This window comes from Lipotes vexillifer, unplaced genomic scaffold (assembly GCF_000442215.2).
Source record: "Lipotes vexillifer unplaced genomic scaffold, Lipotes_vexillifer_v1.1 scaffold207, whole genome shotgun sequence".
In the NCBI taxonomy this organism is placed as follows: Eukaryota; Metazoa; Chordata; class Mammalia; order Artiodactyla; family Lipotidae; genus Lipotes; species Lipotes vexillifer.
This window is the reverse complement of record NW_006784469.1, coordinates 543,058-562,996: the sequence shown is the minus strand read 5'-3', so window position 1 is coordinate 562,996 and position 19,939 is coordinate 543,058. Positions and strand designations below refer to the sequence as shown.

The 19,939-nt window shown below is 34.8% G+C and overlaps 1 protein-coding gene across 1 annotated transcript in view; it reads right to left on the bottom strand.

The window, feature by feature from the left end:
• DMD (dystrophin) overlaps positions 1 to 19,939 on the bottom strand; it is a 1,809,438-nt gene that overhangs the window by 1,323,448 nt on the left and 466,051 nt on the right. The window contains exons 31-32 of the mRNA XM_007456856.1: positions 17,480 to 17,635; positions 13,727 to 13,897 (exon numbers count right to left, since the gene is read on the bottom strand). Of these exons, the coding sequence (XP_007456918.1) occupies positions 13,727 to 13,897; positions 17,480 to 17,635 (327 nt within the window). The remainder of the gene's footprint in view (positions 1 to 13,726; positions 13,898 to 17,479; positions 17,636 to 19,939) is intronic.

The window sequence follows — 19,939 nt, the reverse complement described above, 5'->3', positions numbered from 1 at the left end:
ACCAGTGTTCACTGTGGTAGTGTATAACTGTTTACGGCCAAAAGTGAATCAGGGGAAAATTTACACTCCTACTGTAAAAAGACCTAAAGTCAAACCTTTACATGTGGTATTCAAGAATAAACTGGTATTGAATCATTTGTATAAATGCTATTTTTGGTTAGGAAAAATATTGTGCTCGTTTAATGGATTTTTTATTTTCCCCCACAAAAGCATTTTTTTTTAAAGAAGATGTTGGAGGTAGAAGTTTATTAATTAATTTATTTATTTTTGCTGTGTTGGGTCTTCATTTCTGTGCGAGGGCTTTCTCTAGTTGTGGCAAGTGGGGGCCACTCTTCATCGCGGTGCGCGGGCCTCTCACTATCGCCGCCTCTCTTGTTGCGGAGCACAGGCTCCTGACGCGCAGGCTCAGTAGTTGTGGCCCATGGGCCTAGCTGCTCCGCGGCATGTGGGATCCTCCCAGACCAGGGCTTGAACCCGTGTCCCCTGCATTAGCAGGCAGATTCTCAACCGCTGCGCCACCAGGGAAGCCCCCCACAAAAGCATTTTTAATTAATGGCATGGCTTACAAATAATAGGATCTTAGATTTTAAAAAATATGCTGATCTTGCTCTGTGAAGATCTTACTTAAATTTCAATGAGTCAATGTACATTAGATGCTTAATACCCACTCTGCACTGTGCCATTCACTGCCAGAGATAAGGAAGGAGGCAGTCTCTGCATACCTTGCTCTAATGCTACCTAAAGTGTAGCTGCAGAGAAAAGTTGAAACACAAGCAAACAATTTGATATCATATTAGAAAGAACATAATTTTGAGGAAAAGATAATTCATGGCTGGGATAAGCATGAATGGCTTCAAGGGAGAGGTGATAATTGAAACCAGAGTTTACCATAAAGGACTGGATGGTTTAGACTGACTAAAGACAAAGTATAAAATGATGAGAAAGTACAAAGGTTGGAATCAAAAGCCACCAAAAGGGGAATATGGGGTACTCACTGGAAACTAAAAACATATATTTTAAGATGTCAAGGAACCATTTTTCCATGCTCTAAAAGTCTCCCTTAACAGAAGAATGTCTATACTTGCAGATGTATTGAGAACTGAATTACTGAATTAAACTACAGCTACTGTGTTGGCCATTCTCTCTATACCCTTACCTCTTTAAGAAAGGTAGACTTATTTATGGGGTTGGTGAGATGGGGAGAAAGAACTGAAAATACACTTCTTCCTCTCAAAAGGCATTCAATCCTCAGCACACATGGTTTCTTCTGTTGCCTTATGAGGTGAGGGTTGGAGAGGGTTTGGGAAGGTCTACCCTTCTGAATGGGCAAGTTCAAATTCAATGATTAAATTGAATAAATTGTAAATCAGCTCTCGTAGTTTTTTCAATCATGCAGTAGTGTGACAGATTCTAGGATCAATTTTAAGGTTGAATTAAAAGCAAAATTATGGACACAGTTTTATTTTGACCTATGAAATGGTCATAAGTCTAGTTACAGGAGTTTCAACAGCAGCTTAATGTGAACTATCTACTTGGTGCTCTGGGGTTTTATGATACAGGAAAAAAAATGTCAGATAAGAGTAGAACTCAATGTAAATATCAATTGCCACAAAATCTAACATTTTTCTTTATTTTCCATATATTTAATTTGTAACATTTGATAGCTCCAGAATAGTTGAAATATTAAACACTAACCTCTATGATTTTAAAGAAACAAATTTGCTCTCTACTTTTTCGTAGCCATAGCAATTTTTTAAATGCTAGAACAATTTTCTTATAATAAAAGAAATGGGTAGCATAGGTTAATTTCTCCTAATTAAGACACCCACCCATGTGTTCATGTGAAGGATGGAAACTACATTCTGATTCATCCCTCATAACTATAAATTAAATCACTTGAGTCTAATTTTAAATGGCCTGAGAGGTTCAGGATTTCACCATCAGCTTCATCAACTCTCTTCACTGATGAGGTAGCAGGCTGGAAAAACCTGTTCTGTCAGGCTCTGTTGATCATAAAATTATGTGATGGAAACATCTTTAATTGATTTAAAGGTAAAATAGTAAAAAGTGTTGGATTAATTATCTGGTCCCATAGGAACACATCCACAGATATTTGCCAACAGGGGCAGAGAAACAAAACCCACTTGCGCTTGACCCTCTCTTTCACCCATTTCACATTTTCAGAGGTCCAATGCTTTCCACAAATTCTCCTGGAATTTCTGATGGATTTATATTCTTAGGAAAGCTTCTCAATCTGATTTCCTATTATTCCCACCCTCTTCCCTTTTTTTATGAATTCTTTTATTTTGAATTTTTGAATTTTATTTTATTTTTTTCTACAGCAGGTTCTTATTAGTCATCAATTTTATACACATCAGTGTATACATGTCAATCCCAATCGCCCAATTCATCCCTCTCCCCTTTTTTTATCTCTTAGGTGTCCCCTGTCCCATAGATTCTATCTTCACTCAGTCCCACCTTTAGTCAAATGTGTGCCATAACACCATTTCCATATATTTTCCATCCTTTACTAGGATGCTACAAAATTCCTGTTTATTTCATCTTTCTTCATCTCTTGTGCAAGTTCCCACTATATGGATGAAGAGTTAACTAACACACCCAAAAAAGGTATTTTAAAAGGTTACCCTCACCAAGTGAATTCTGCCTTCAGTCAGTCTGCATAAATATTATACCATTTCTGGTCATCAGAAATGGGAGAGAGTTTTTACCTTTAGCTACAAAACATATTCACGGGAAGAAAGTGAACAAATTTACCACATTACTGCAATTCTAAGATGTGCATTTGTCACATATTAAGGTCTGAAATTGAGATAAAACGTACAATATATGTTCACATTTAAGGGGGTGTTTCTTTTGATTTACAATAGCTGTAATTAAATCAACAGTGTATCATTCAATCTAATATGTCTTAAATGTGATAAAACATGATATTGTTTTTTCACGTCCTACATTACTCCGACATGGTCCAAGGATTCGAACATATTTTATTATTAGGCTAATGTGATGGAATAATATAATGATACATTTTAAAAGAATACAAAACATTAAATAGTCGATTTTATACCAGTGTGTATTGACTTTTTATTAATAATGCATTGCCTAGTAAAAAAGAATTTCATGAAAGCAGAATATGGAGAACAGAAATTATAGCTATAACTATAATGACAGTGAATAGTGACTCCAGTGGCATTTAACAGATGTTCTATTTTCTAAGTAACAGCTGCTTGATGCATTCATTGTACAAAGTTAATGATCTGCTAGTGTTATTTCACTTCACAGATAAATTACTGTGCTCTCTTTAGAAAAGATATGTAATTTTTCACGGGAATGATAGGGTAACAGACTGTAGAAATAAGTAATAGTTCTCATGCTTTTATAGCTAAGGGGAGAGATGAGTTGATGCAATTATCCAGATAATCTAGGACCAGAGGCCAGATCTCTTTAAACCGTGAAAGATAATTGTTAAAAAAAAACAAAAAAACAAAAAAACACTACAGGACATCATTGGCTGAACTGAACATAGAACTCGTAAGACTGCTTGTACTGCACTAGCTAGTGGTTCTCAAACTTTGCTGAATATTAGAGACACTGGCCACACTCAGACCAATTAAATCAGAATTTCTGCCGCTGGGCCCTCAGCACTGGTAGGCTTTTAAAGTTCCCCAGGTGATTTCAATGTGCGGCCAATGCTGAGAACCACTGGCAAAACAGAATGATACGTTATGTCATGAGATCTTAGTGGGTAACTCTCATTAAATTTTAGCATTGAAGTGACAGCAGAAGGATAATTGAGGAAAGTTATAATTGTTGTTCCTAATGTTGACTATTATAAAAATTTGTCCCTGAAATAAATGTGAAAATCATGACTTGTTACATAAGTGGCTATTTAGACATGAATTATTTTGCATTATTTAATACCCTGAGTTAAACATTTGTGTTTGTGTGTGTGTGTGTGTGTGTGTGTGTGTGTGTGTGATTCTAACATGTAACTCTTGGTATCCCAAGACTACTGTTAATAAAAATTAATGGTCAATTTATGCAAAATGGTAAATTTGAATTATCCAAAAAGTTGATGGATTAGACTATTAAACTATTAAACCTTTAAACTATTAAAGGACAAAAATTATTTTTCTAGGGAATGATATTTAACCATTTTAATTTTTAGATAACACTGTGAATATTAAAGGGCTTTAATATGCTGAATTATTTAACTGGCTTTGAATTTTTGACTACTGAAATTAAATTCGGAATGAAAGAAATCTGTTAGCGGTTAAATCAGAAAATCATGTAGATTAAACTTTGCTGAAGCTTATATTTTCCAGACATAATGATCATCCGAGATATAAACTTCTATTTAATTACAGAAATATTTATTTTCCGATAGTTATATTTCTGTGCTCAATTCACATGCTAAACAACTGGGACCAGTAATGGGATATACAGAATTGATTTACTTATATCCAACTAACCAAAGTGATTCTTCTTTTTTTTTTTTTTGGCCATGCTGCGTGGCTTGCAGGATCTTAGTTCCCTGACTAGGAATTGAACCCGTTCCCTTCGCAGTGAAAGCACAGAGTTCTAACCACTGGGCCATGATTTTAAGACATTAACAAATAATATCTAAAATCTAATATCACACCAGTGGCCATAGATTACAGACTAAAATAGGTGATAAATGCACACAGAATTTTCATTTTGTTATTTTTATGTGGACTTATATATGGTGCACTTCAAATTTAGCCATGCTGTATTTTATTCTCATTGTGGATGATGAATAGCTTTTTGTCACTTTAGATACCTTAAAATCAGAGATAGTGTTGGATTCTAGTTGCAGATTTGCTATATACCAGGACTTCTATTTTCTCATCTATAAAATGGGAGCATTTGGTCAGATGATTGTTTCCATTTGTTCTAAAAATTACCAAACTTTGAAAGCAAATCAGCATTTTTCTCTTCTCTCAAGAAACGCTTTGGCATTCTTTTAATTTTTATCTCTTAAATTACAATTTATTATATCGAAGAGATTTTTATTGAGCATGTACTACATGTCAGATACTATTTTATGCGCATGGGAAAAACCAGTGAACAAAACAGATACTTTCCCTGTCCTTTTGGCAAGTGAAACTGTTAATGCCCATGTAGTAGTCTAAGAGAATAGGGGTTATCATGACAGCTCAGGGATCTTGTACAGTGCTGGTACTCCAACTCCCCAGGTGCTGGTAACCTCCCCTAGTTTGCCTTACCCTCCCCTTCTGTTGTCTCTGTCTCTACACTAGAGCCATCAGTGTTTCTGACCTCAACCTGGCAAAATCCATTATCAGAGATTTGTACAGTACAAAGAGGGAATATATGTTATCATTCATGGAATGACAAACATCACAGTTGTGGTTTTCTTATGGCATCTCTGTTGTCCAGACCATGCAGCTAGAAGTGATCCACTCTATCAAAATCTTAATATTAATTTTCCCTCTTTATCACTACTCTGATGGAGGCAGATTGTTGAATTTAAAAATAGAATGAGGGACTTCCCTGGTGGCCCAGTGGTTAAGAATCTGCCTGCCAATGCAGGGGACACGGGTTCGAGCCCTGGTCTGGGAAGATCCCACATGCCACGGAGCAACGAAGCCCGTGCACCAACTGCTGACCAATGCAGGGGACACGGGTTCGAGCCCTGGTCTGGGAAGATCCCACATGCCACGGAGCAACGAAGCCCGTGCACCACAACTGCTGAGCCTGTGCTCTAGAGCCCACGAGCCACAACTACTGAGCCCATGTGCCACAACTACTGAAGCCTGTGCACCTACAGCCCGTGCTCCACAACAAGAGAAGCCACTGCAATGAGAATCCCGCACGCCGCAACTAGAGAAAGCCTGCACATAGCAATGAAGACCCAATGCAGCCAAAAATTTTAAAAAATAGAATGAAACAGCTACTGGGCTTTAGGAATTTCAAATTAGTATTAACAGTTTAACTTTGCAATTCCCATTATAAATGTTTTATCTTATTTCTGTTATTATTATTCTAAAATGTTTTATTCCTGTTATTTTAATTTTTTTCCTTGCCACTCCTGCAAGACCAGGAGAATTAGCTGTTTCACCTAACACACAGAAACAAACACAGAGTCAAGCAAAATGCAGAGATAGGGGAATAGGTTCCAAATGAAAGGAGAAGTAAAAAAAAACACAGGAAAAAATATCTCAATGAAATGGAGATAAGGAATTTACCTGATAAATATTTCAAAGTTATGGTCAAAAAATGCTCACTGGACTCAGAAGAATGGATGAATACAGGGAGAACTTCAACAGAGACAGAAAATGTAAGTACCAAACAGAAACTAAAGAGCTGAAGATTATAATGACTGAACTTAAAAATACACTAGAGGAGTTCAACAGAAGACTAGAAAAAGCAGAAGAATCAGTAAAAATATGTGGAGATTAAACAACCTACTACTGAACAACCAATGGGTCAATCAGGAAATCAAAGAAGAAATTTAAAGAAATACCTTGAGACAAATGCAAAAGGATATATACCAAATCTATGGGATGGAGAAAGCAGTTTTAAGAGGGAAGTTCAAAGTTCATAGAAACATAGGCCTACCTCAAGAAATAAGGAAAATCTCAAATAAAGAGTCTAACTTTACACCTAAAGGAAAGAGAAAAACAAGAACAAACAAAGCCCAAAGTTATTAGAAAGAAGGAAATAATAATGGTCAGAGCAGAAATAAATGAAATAGAGACCAAAAAGACAACATAAAATATCAATGAAACTAAGAACAAGTCCTTGGGAAAGATAAGCAAAATGGACAATCCTTTAGGTGGACTCACTAAGAAAAAAAGAGAGAGGGTTCAAATAAATAAGACCAGAAATGAAAGAGGAGAAATTACAACTGATACCAAACAAATATGAAGGACCATAAGAGACTACTATGAACAATTATATGCCAACAAATTGGACAACCTACAAGAAATGGATATATTCCTAGAAACATACTATCTTCAAAGACTGAATCATGAAGAAATCAAAAAATATGAATAGACCAATTACTAGTAAGGAGACTGAATCAATAACCAAAGAACACCCAACAAAAAAGAGTCCAGGACCAGACAACTTCAGTGATGAAGTCTATCAAATATTCATAGAATATTTAATACCTGTCCTTCTCAAACTCTTCTAAGAAATTGTAGAGCAGCAAGTGCTCCCAAGCTCATGTTATGAGGCTAGCATCACCCTGATACCAAAACCAGAGAAGGACACCACAAAAATCTTCAACTAAGCATTAGCAAATGAATTCAAGAATACATTAAAAGGATTATACATCTTGATGAAGTGGGATTTATTCCAGGGATGAAAGGAAGCTTCAACCTCTGCAAATCAATCAACATGATACACCATGTTAACAAGATGAAGAATAAAAATCATATGATCATCTCAGTAGATGCAGGAAAAGCATATGACAAAAATCAATACCAATCCATAATAAAAATTCTCAACAAACTGGATATAGAGGGAATGTACCTCAACATAATAAAGGCCATTTTTCACAAACCTACAGTTAACATCATAATGAAGAAAACCGAAAGATTTTCCTCTAAGATCAAGAACAAGACAAGGTTGTCCACTCCTCCCACTTTTATTCAACATAGTATTAGAAGTACTAGCCTGAGCAATTAAGCAGGAAAAAGAAATAACAGGCACCCACATTGGAAAGAAAGAAGTAAAACTGTCACTTTTTGTGAACAACATAACTTTACATATAGAAAACCCTAAAGACTCTACCAAAAAACTTTTAAAACTAATAAATTCAGTAACTTAGCAGAGTACAAAAGCAATACACAAAAATCTGTTGCATTTTGATACACTAAAAGTATCAGAAAGAGAAATTAAAAAAATAAACCCATTTACAATTTCATTGTAAACCCATTCTACAATTTCATTAAGAAGAATAGAGTGCCTAGGAGTAAATTTAACTAAGGAGTTAAAGAACCTATACACTTAAACTGTAAGACACTGATGAAAAATGTGAAAAAATCACAAATAAATGGAAAGATATTCCAAGCTCATGGATTGGAAGAATTAATGTTGCTCAAATGTCCATAGCAAACCACAATTTCAATGCAATCACTATCAAAATTCCAATAACATTTTTTCCAGAAATACAACAAACCATCCTCAAATATGTATAGAATCACAAAAGATCCTGAATAGACAAAGCAATCTTTGAAAGAAGAAGAATACAGGTGGAGGTATCATGCTCCCTGATTTCAAATTATATATCAAAGCTATAATAATTTAAAGAGTGTGGTTTTGGCATACAAACAGACACAAAGATCAGTGGAACATAGCCCAGAAATGAACCCATGTATATATGGCCAATTAATCTATGACAAAGGAGCCATGAATATGGGGGGAATGACAGTCTCTTCAATTAATGGTGTCGGGGAAACTGGACAACTACATTCAGAAGAATAAACCTGGACTACTATCTTTCACCATATACAAAACTTAACTCAAAATGGATTAAAGAGTTGAATGTAAGACCATAAACCATAAAACTCTGTAAAGTTTCTGGACATCAGTCTTAGCAATATTTTTTGGATCTGATTCCAAAGGCAATTGCAACAAAAGCAAACATAAGCAAATGGGACTACATGAAACTATAAAAGCTTCTGTACAGTGAAGGAAGCCATTAACAAAATGAAATGGCAATCTACTGAATGGGAGAAGATATTTGCAAATCACATATCTATAAGGTGTTAATATCCAAAATATATAAAGAACTCATATAATTCAGTAAGAAAAAAAACCAAACAATCTGATTAAAAAATGAGCAGAGGATCTAAATAGATACTTTTTTTCCAAAGGAGACATACAGATAGTCAACAGGCACATGGGAAGATGCTCAATATCACTAATCATCAGGGAAATGTTAATCACCACAATGAGATACCCCTTCACAGCTGTCATAATGGCTATTATCAAAATGACAAGAAATAACAAGTGTTGGCAAGGATGTAAAGAAAAGGCAACCCTAGTGCACTGTTGGTGGGAATGTAAACTGGTGCAGTCTCTACAGAAACCAGTATGGATGTTCCTCAAAAAAAAATTAAAATAAAACTATCATATGATCCAGCAATTCTACTTCTGGGTATTTATCAAAAGAAAATGAAAACAATAATTCTAAAAGATACATGCACCTGTATGTCCACTGCAGTACTATTTACAATAGCCAAGATATGAAAACAACCTAAGTGTCCACTGATGTATTAATAGATAAAGAAGATGTGATGTATACACACACACACACACACACACATATACACACACTGGAATACAACTCAGCCATAAAAAGGAATGAAATCTTGAAATTTGCTACAACATGGATGGACCCTGATGGTATTATGTTAAATGAAGTAAGTCAGACAGAGAAAGACAAATACCATATGATTTCACTTATATGAGGAATCCAAAAAAACAAAGCTTACAGAGAACAGATTGGTAGTTGCTAGGGGGGAGGGCTGTTGGGGTGTGGGAGAAATGGGTGAAGGAGGCACTCAAGAGGTACAGACAAAGACAAATACCATATGATTTCACTTATATGTGGAACCTAAAAAACAAAATAAATAACAAAATAGAAACAGAGTCATAGATACAAAGAACAAACATGTAGTTGCCAAAGGATGGGGGCAAGATAGGGGAAGGGGATTAAGAGGTGTAAACTTACAGTTATAAAATAAATGAGTTATGGGTATGAAATACATAGTGTGGGGAATACAGTAAATAATAATAATCTTTGTATGGTGACAGATGGTAACTAGACATCATGGTTATCATTTTGTAATATATAGAAATATAAAATCAATATATTGTGTACCAGGAAGTAACATAGTTTTGTAGGCCAATTATACTTTAAAAACAAACAAACAAACTCATAGAAAAAGAGATCAGATTTATGGTTATCAGAGTAGGGGGTTGGGGGAGGGGAAATTGGATGAAAGTGGTCAAAAGACACAAACTTTCAGTTTTAACATAAACAAGTACTCAGGGACATAGCGTACAACATGATTAATTAACACTACTGTATATTATATATGAAAGTTATTAAGAGAGTCAATGCTAAGATTTCTCATCACAAGGAAAATTTTTTTTTCTTTTCTTTTCTTTGTATATGAGATGATAGATATTAACTAAACATATTGTGGTCATCATCTCATGACGTACATAAATCAAATCTTTATGGAGTATACCTTAAACTTATACAGTGCTGTATATCAATTATATCTCAGTAAAACTGAAAGAAGAAATAAAACGCCAATGACTACTAAAATGCAAAAGAAAAAAAAAAGTTGGATTTTCTTCCACCTAGTGTGGTATCAAAGTGCTGCCTGAAACGTCCCAATCTCAGGATTTTTATTGCTGGTGATGATCCATGAGGTGGAAAGAACATCACTTGATTTTCGAATAAGTGATTAAGCTTGTGCTACTGACTACATTATAGAAAAAATAAAAAGAACGTGGGAAATGAAAGAAAAGAGGTACAAACTTGCAGTTATAAACTAAGTCATGAGGATGTAATGTACAGGATGGTGACTACAGCTCACAAAATTATAATACAAATTTTCAAGTTGCGAAAAAAGTAAATCTTAAAAGTTCTCATCACAAGAAGAAAAAGATTTGTAACTTTGCATAGTGACAGATGGTAATGAGACTTGCCGTGGTGATCATTTCACAGTGTATGCAAATGTCGAACCTTTATGCTGTACACCTTAAACTAATACAATGTTATATGCCAATTATACTTCAATTAAAAAGAAACCAAAAATAAATAAATGAATTTGTTTTGAAAAGAAGTCTGACATTTATCTTTTGAAATGGCAGGTGAGACTAACAGTCTGAGTCAAGTTCTCCATCTACCAAGAAAGCATTTGAAATGAGAATGTACTAAGGAGTCATGGGGTTTCATGTATAAAAGTTTAACTTTTTTTTCACTTTAAGAAGGTAGAATCATTATCATAAATGTGACTGCTTTATATCTGTAAGCTGCATGTTTTTACTATATGACTGTAATTTTTGAAAAAGCTTCAGCACCTTCCAAATGAGTTTATTAAAAAATTATGTAATTAAGATGTAAATGTGTATCCTTTTCATTTGACCACTAAGGGGTCTAAAAGTACATCATTAGCAGCTTAGTGTTTCAAAAGATCGAGAAGGAGTGATAAATTATCATATAGACAAAGAAAAACGCCAGATTTCTATCCTTTTTTTCCTGTTGGATGTCAAATTAGTATTGCTCCAGAGTTTTATGGAAAATGCTTCATATAGACTCAGTAAGCTGAGCCATCTCCAGAACACTCAAGCTTTCTAATAAGACAAAGATTATCTAGAAACCTTGCCAAGTTCTTTATCTTATGATATTTTAATGATTTTATGGTGAGGCTAAAGCAAACATATCTCCTTAGGTGACATATTCAATGACCTTATGGAGACTCTGGAATTTTGAGTTCATATGTGGCATACTTCCGTAGTTTCACCTCAGTGAGTTATAAATTGTAGTCAGAATTGTTCAAATTCCCTTCATGTATAGCTCTACTCCTTTGTGCGCCATTATGTTAGCATTCCTCATTATATTTAGAAAGCTACTCTACTAATATGGGATGAATTGTGTTCCCTCAACATTCATATGATGAAGTCCTAACCCCAGTACCTCAGAATGTGACCCTATTTGCAGACAGGACATTTAAAGAGGTAATTAAGTTAAAAAAAGAAAAAGGTCATTAGGGTAGACCCTAATCCAACATGACTGGCGTCCTTATAAGAGAAATTGGGAGACACGCATGTACAGAGGGAAGACCATCTGAAGACAGCTATTTACAAGACATGGAGAGAGTCCTCAGAAAAAAACAACCCTGCCAAAGCCTTGACCTCAGACTTCCAGCTTCCAGAACTGTGAGAAAATAAACTTCTGTTGTTTAAGCCTCTCAGTCTGTGGCATTTTGTTAGGCCGCCCTAGTAAACTAACATATCCATTAAACTGGATATGAACAACCAAATATATTGTCCCTAGCATTAAGGGAAGGATGACAGAATGAAGCCTGGATCATTTTCATGAATCCTCTACATGTCCCATGGATGTTTTACCATATTTTATACTTTAATAGATAATAACTATTTTCTGGGCTTTTTAAAAATTTATGAGTACTTATGGCTGAAACTGCCATTAGTAGGTCATATATATAGAGAGAGATAGATCATTCAGGTCTTTCTCTGTCTTTATCTTAGGATGGAAAAGGAAAAGTTGATACTGCTCTGGCCAAAAGTGCTGTCTGTCCCTGAGTCAGCAGGACACACTGGCTACTCAGCCAGATACAGATCATCTTTTGCCACCCTCCCTGAAGGCTAGATATGATCATGTGATTAAGATCTGGCAAATGGAATTTTGGCTTATTTCTTATAACAGCCCAGCTTGCACCTAAATACATGATTGTCATTGATCCCAACTAAATTATCACATAGAAATATGATGTTTGTTTGCGTGATAAGGGGAAATAAAAGGCCAATGTAACTTCTAATCTGTACCCTCCATACACTCACTACTGTAATAATGTCACAATATATACGATCCTGAACTAATAACTCCAAGTAAATATCTTGTCTCTAACAACAAATCTATTCTGAAAGGGAAGAAAAAGACATTTATTCCCTAATGTTTATTTGACAAAAAATGTATGTAACAAATTTTTACATCTACTTGTCATCTGAATCTACATAAAGAAAATCAGTTTTCAGTTTTGATCTCACTGTATGACTAAGTTTTTACATAATGCAATTAAAATTTCCCAAATTTGGATAATCTAGATAGGCTTCTTGAATTCAAAATAAAGCACAGATCTCTTAAACATCTAGTTAACACAGGCACATGTTTGTTAATTTAAAAAAATGAGGGGGCAGAGGGTGCTATGATTTATTTTTTTCTAAGTGCCCAAAGGCTTGGCAAAGTTTAAGGTGAAAACGCATTATTAATATCAACTATTTACTTTATATCAACACACTTTTAAGTAATGCAGTAATATATCAACTGAAAAAAAATATTAAGCTATTAGTGCCTTGACCTTGAACTGCAGAGAACAATGATGTCTGATTGGCTGTCAGAGAAACAGCAAGAATCTACCAGTTGAGGATTAAAGGAAATCCCATGCCGTTTGGTGATGGAAACGATAGTGGTCATACAGACCCCATGAGATTTTTTCTATGACTGCGACATCAACAATCTGCTGATCTTGTGAGTCTGTCCTGCCCAACTGTCTGCAGTCTCTGCATTTTTGCCTTCCTCGTGGCTGTGGGGTCCACCTGAATAGTCTCTTAGGCAAGCTAGGGAACACAGAATCTCATCTTTGGACTGACTTTCTGACTAATGATGTATATATTTTTAAGGATTGATGTATATATTTTAAGGATGTATATATTTTTATGAATATATTTTTATTCATAACCTACCTAATTCTAAACAAGCTTTGGAGAGACACTTGCTAAAGCTTCCCACTGGCTTTACTGTATTCCTGAAATATACAGTTAAACTACTGATGAATTTCTGAGGAATGGGAGAATGAAGCACAATAATATTTATGAATCTACTGTTGCACACTAATAGTTCCTTGAAAAATCATATTTCATGTATGCTAAAAATAACCTTCAGTGATATAGGTTTTACCTTTCCCCAGGCAACTTCAGAATCCAAATTACTAGGCATTCCTTCAACTGCTGATCTCTTTGTCAATTCCATATCTGTAGCTGCCAGCCATTCTGTCAAGGCATTCATTTCCTTTCGCATCTTACGGGACAATTTCAAGCATTTCTCCAACTGTTGCTTTCTTTCTGTTACCTGAAAAGAATGATAATAAAATGTAGTTTGGTTTACTTTTTCAATTCAAGTTTAATTTTAGCTACTTAATTGGAAATTTCATTTTTTTGTCATTTTAAAATAACCTTTTTCTTACTTTTTAAAAATACTATTTTAGAAAAATTATATATTCTGAATATTAATAGTGAATAAGCACAGTCTAGGGAAGATGAGATCGTTTCTCCAAAAGATAGTGTCCTGCATCAGGTAGAAAGAAAAGCTATTATTTTCTCTAATATAAATAATTAATTATGGACAAATTTTTTTAAAATAGAATGATATAAATCAAACTGAAGATATGACACGTTTCTTTTAGAAACCCTTCAGTCATCTGTTAAAGAGATAGGCAAGAACATTTACAAATGAGGCGTGCCCTTACTGGTAAGGAATCAAAATGGGGAAAGAATACTATTTCTCTCCAAAGGCAAAAATATTTATAAAATACTTAGAATAGCCAATTTTATTGTCATTGAATCTTTAAAGTGTCTCACTTTTGCACAAAAACAACACAAAGATTAGGTCACTTCCTCCTTAAATATACATTTATTACCCAAAGGGGGCAACAAAATTTGATACCATAACAAAATTTTCACTCTCATTATTAGAGAAATCATGACTTGATCCTGTGTTCCAGTTCTCAGGGTTTAAAACTAAGACCCTCAAAGTCAAATTGTTCCATGTTCTCACACGGAGAATGAACAAATTTGTGTTTCTCCACCACTTGATGTGCCTACATCTTGTGAGTTGGCTGGTTGAATAAAAAGCCCAGAATCTCTTATCTCTTGTTGATACACACACACACACACACACATGTGTATATACACACACACATATATATGTGTGCGTGTGTATATATATATATACACACACTTATATATTCTACAAACAAAATAACAATTCAGCCATAAGCATGAAAAAAATGGCAAAGATATCTTTAAAGAATTTTAAATACTGCAATGAAAATAAATACCCTGAAACTTTGAGAAAAATTCCAAATACTCAACAAAATTTGTTTCTTTAACAGAGGTGTGCGTACATTAAAAAAAAAATTGTTTAGTTGCTGAGGCTGAAAATTCAATTTTTTTTTTTTTTTACAGATTTTTCCCTTCTATTCTTCCCTTCAGGGAAGTGAAAGCATCTGCCATTTTGAGTGCAAGGATTTTACTTGTATGTGGGAGAAAAAATATACACCTTATGGTGTGTTCCTATGCATAGTTATTTTTTCTATGCATTACTGGTAGAAAAAGAATTCTCGATTCAATATTTCAAAGAAATTCTATCTTCCCAGAGCTAATGCATTATTGACTTTTATTTATTCTACTTTGTTTATATCCAGATAAATAGGTTTTAATAAAACAGGAGACATTGTCATCTTAAGGAAAATTGAGTTTTACACTTTTGTTTTTTGGTGGAGAAAGGATACATTTAAAATAGTGCCACTCACAGTAGAAATCATTATTTCATGAACGCTTAAAAATGTAAGTGAGGCTGACATGAGTATTGAGGCTTTGAGTATGAGCATTTGTGGCTAAAATGAATATTGCTATTTATGTATATTGTAATATAATAAGCATACAGGAACTGTAAGTATTATTATATCTAGGGTGCTAGGTGTAATATCACTCAATAAAATTAAATAGATTTAGATATAAGAAACTCTATTTTTATTCATTGAACAATTAAGCTAAGTTGGTGATATTAACCAAACTAATAAAATTGTGTTAAGAAAAGTGTCATGCTCTGAACTGAAATGCCCCCAAAATTAATAAATTGAAGCCCAAGCTGCCATGTGACTGTACCTGAATATAGAGTGTTTGGAAAGTAATTAAGGTTAAATGAGGTCACAGGGTGGGACCCTAATCAGATAGGATTGTGGCCCTACTAGAAGAGGAAGAAAAAGATATCCCTCCATCCCTCTTATTCTCTTCTCCCCTTCCTTCCCCCACCCCTCCCACTGCCCCTCCTTCTCCACCATGTGAGAACACAGTGAGAAAGTGGCCGTCTGCAAGCCAGGAAGAGGGTCCTTACTAGACTGACACCTTGATCTTGAACTTACCAGCCTCCGGCACTGTGAGAAACAAAATGTTCTTGTTTAAGCCACCTAGTCTATGGTATTTTGTTATGGCAGCCTAAGCTGACTAATCCAAAAAAGTAATATATTGAACTGAGGCAAGTAAAATGATTTAAATTCTGAAGACCATTAAAATAGAAGGGTTTGTATATTTATATAAAAAGAATAATACATTAAGATATCCTCTGTTTCCATAAAACAAAACCACTATTGTTGAAGGTGCTTGGAAGACTTAAATATGAACAATTTTTTCTCAGAAAACAAATACATGACTTCTGCCATTTTATAATATGATATTTGTACATATTCCTTTTATCACTAATGTTTCTAAATCTTTATTTCAAAAATGAATGCCTGCCCCACATTTTTGCTGTGTTCTGTCATGCTTTTAAAGCTAAGTATGATTTCTTAGTAATCGTTCATTTTGCTTTAATGATATTACTCAGTGCCAAATGGTTAAATAAACATACACTTCCAAATATACATTTTCAGGGATAAAGAGGTCTTCACATCATCGTAAGAATCATTCACTCCTTAATAATAATCAACTCAGGACACTAATAGTCCTCTAATGTCATTTTTATTGTTTTAAATTCAAAGTGATTTATTCTACATTATGTTAAATTTACTCTTGCAAAGGCAAAGATTTTGTGCAAATTCTTCAAGGCAAAGAAAAGGCCCAGACAATAATTTATATTTGAAACAGATAATTCTCTTTCAAAACTTTAAATTAGAAGGCTTTTAAAATATAAAAATAAAGACTATCACTAATATGAATGGTGATTTTCAGATTTTCATTTGAATCTAAAACTCACTTTCTCTCAGTGATAAGTAATTTGCAATTTGTAGCTTCAAGACATAACCTTCAACCTACTTTCAGGGTGCAATGTTAGAATTCTGACTCTGCATGGCTACTTCTCAAATATGGGCAAGCATTTACATTTGTGTCTAAGATGAAGTGACAATTTTCTCATTGATGTTGTTATATTCAATAAAGTTGGGAACCTGAGCCGTAAAAACAGACTCTTTTCTCCCCACTGGTCTCAGTAAAGCTCTTTCTATGTAGAATGTATCAACTCCACTGTACCTAAATATTAAGTCCTAAATATAAGTAGGTATATTAGTTTATAAAATTACCAGCCTTTGAGTCATCACAAGTAAATATAGACAATGAAAAGAAGGGGCAAGTTTAGAACAAAGAAACCCTTTTAGAATTATCTGATGGACCAATAAAAATCTCTCTGAGCTGTACATATGTTTTAATGTAGACTGAAAAGAAGACCCTTGCTGATTAATTACTGTTTCTTAAGAGCTGTAAATTGGAATTTATCTCTCTCTCTGTCTATGTATGTATCCATGTATCTATCTATCTGTAGGGAGTAAATGATTTAGCCTTCCTAAGACATTAATTGTGCATAATTACTGACTCTTACTTTACAATATACAAGGAAAGTGGGAAGTAGCCAGTGCTTATGGTTTCAGCATGCACACACCTTTGCTCCCAGCTCATTATAATGCAATTTCAAAGCCGTTACTCTTTCATCAAGCTCTTTAGGGTTTTCCGTCTGCTTCTTCTGTACAATCTGACGTCCAGTTTTGATCACCATTTCCACTTCAGACTTCACTTCACTCAGACTTTTATACAAGTTCTAAGTTAAAACATAAAACAAAACAGAATAATAAGCAATAGTGTCTAGTTCATACTATTATTAATAAAAAGAAACAGGAGTAGAGATCACCTGAAATGCTATTCTATGGTTACAGTTTTAATGGAGTAGCATTTTGCAGCTGTGGTCAATATCTAGCTTTTGCATTTTCTGTTGATTTAATGCTTCTATTGGTAATTATATGTACACATAAAGACACACATATTGTGTAGTTATACTAACCAAAGTAAGGGTACATAACACATATATTTAATTCTTCATTCCAAGTTTATAAAGATCATTTCTAAAAGTTATATGATTTCTATTGGGTTGGTCAAAAGGTTCCTTCAGTTTTTAAAGTAAAAATGAAAGATACATTTTTCATTGTCACCAAGAACTTTATTGAACAACACATTCATTGTTTTGTTCCACTACCTTCTGCCATTTTTCAGGCAGCTTCATAATTCCATCTTCCCAAAATGTCTTATCTTTTTGAGCAAAGAACTGTTCCAGGTGGCTTTTACGGTCTTCCAGGGAATTGAAATGTTTTCTATTAAGAGAATTTTATAAAGACTGAAATAAATGGAAATCTGAAGGTGCAATGTCTGGTAAATACAGCAGATGAATCAGAACTTCCCAGCCAAGCTGTAAGTTTTTGCCTGGTCATCAAAGAAACATGCGGTCTTGCATTATCCTGATGGAAGACTGTGCATTTTCTGGTGACTAATTCTGGACTCTTTTTGTCAAGTGCTGCTTTCGGTCGGTCTAATTGGGAGCAGTACTTGTTGGAATTAATCATTTGGTTTTCCAGAAAAAGCTCGTAATACAGGACTCCCTTCCAATCCCATCCATGTACAGAACATCACCTTCTTTGGATGAAGACCGGCCTTTGGCGTGGTTGGTGGTGGTTCATTTCGCTTGGCCCACGATCTCTTCCGTTCCACACTGTTGTACAGTATCCACTTTCCATCGCCCGTCACAATTTGTTTTGAAAACAGAACGTTTGCGTTACATTTAAGTAGAGAATCGCAGGCAGAAATACGGTTAAGAAGTTTTTTTTCGCTTAACTTATGTGGAACCCAAACACCAAAGCAATTCACATAACCAAGCTGGCGCAAATGATGTTCAACGCTTGATTTGGATATTCTGAGTATGTTGGCTATCTCCTGCATGGTATAACATTGATAGTTCTCAAAAAATGTCTCGATCGCTATCAACATCAACTGGTCTACCCAACCCTGGAGCATCATGTAGTGAGAAATATCCAGCACGAAACTTCGCAAACCAGTTTTTTTTTTTAACATCTTTATTGGAGTATAATTGCTTTACAATGGTGTGTTAGTTTCTGCTTTATAACAAAGTGAATCAGTTATACATATACATATATCCCCACATCTCTTCCCTCTTGCATCTCCCTCCCTCCCACCCTCCCTATCCCACCCCTCTAGGTGGTCACAAAGCACCAAGCTGATCTCCCTGTGCTAAGCGGCTGCTTCCCACCAGCTATCTATTTCACGTTTGGTAGTATATATGTCCACGCCACTCTCTCACTTTGTCACAGCTTACCATTCCCCCTACCTGTATCATCAAGTCCATTCTCTAGTAGGTCTGCGTCTTTATTCCTGTCTTGCCCCTAGGTTCTTCATGACCAACTGTTTTGTTTTTTAGATTCCATAGATATGCGTTAGCATATGATATTTGTTTTTCTCTTTCTGACTTACTTCACTCTGTAGGACACACTCTAGGTCCATCCACCTCACTACAAATAACTCAATTTTGTTTCTTTTTATGGCTGACTAATATTCCATTGTATATATGTGCCACATCTTCTTTATCCGTTCATTTGTTCATGGACATTTAGGTTGCTTCCATATCCCGGCTATTGTAAACAGAGCTGAAATGAACATAGTGGTACATGACTCTTTTTGAATTATGGTTTGCTCAGGGTATATGCCCAGTAGTAGGATTGCTGGGTCATATGGTAGTTCTATTTTTAAGGAACCTCCATACTGTTCTCCATAGTGGCTGTATCAATTTACATTCCCACCAACAGTGCAAGAGAGTTCCCTTTTCTCCACACCCTCTTCAGCATTTATTGTTTGTAGATTTTTTGACGATGGCCATTCTGACTGGTGTGAGATGATATCTCACTGTAGTTTTGATTTGCATTTCTCTAATGATTAATGATGTTGAGCATTCTTTCATGTGTTTGTTGGCAATCTGTATATCTTCTTTGGAGAAATGTCTATTTAGGTCTTCTGCCCATTTTTGGATTGGGTTATTTGTTTTTTTTATATTGAGCTGCAT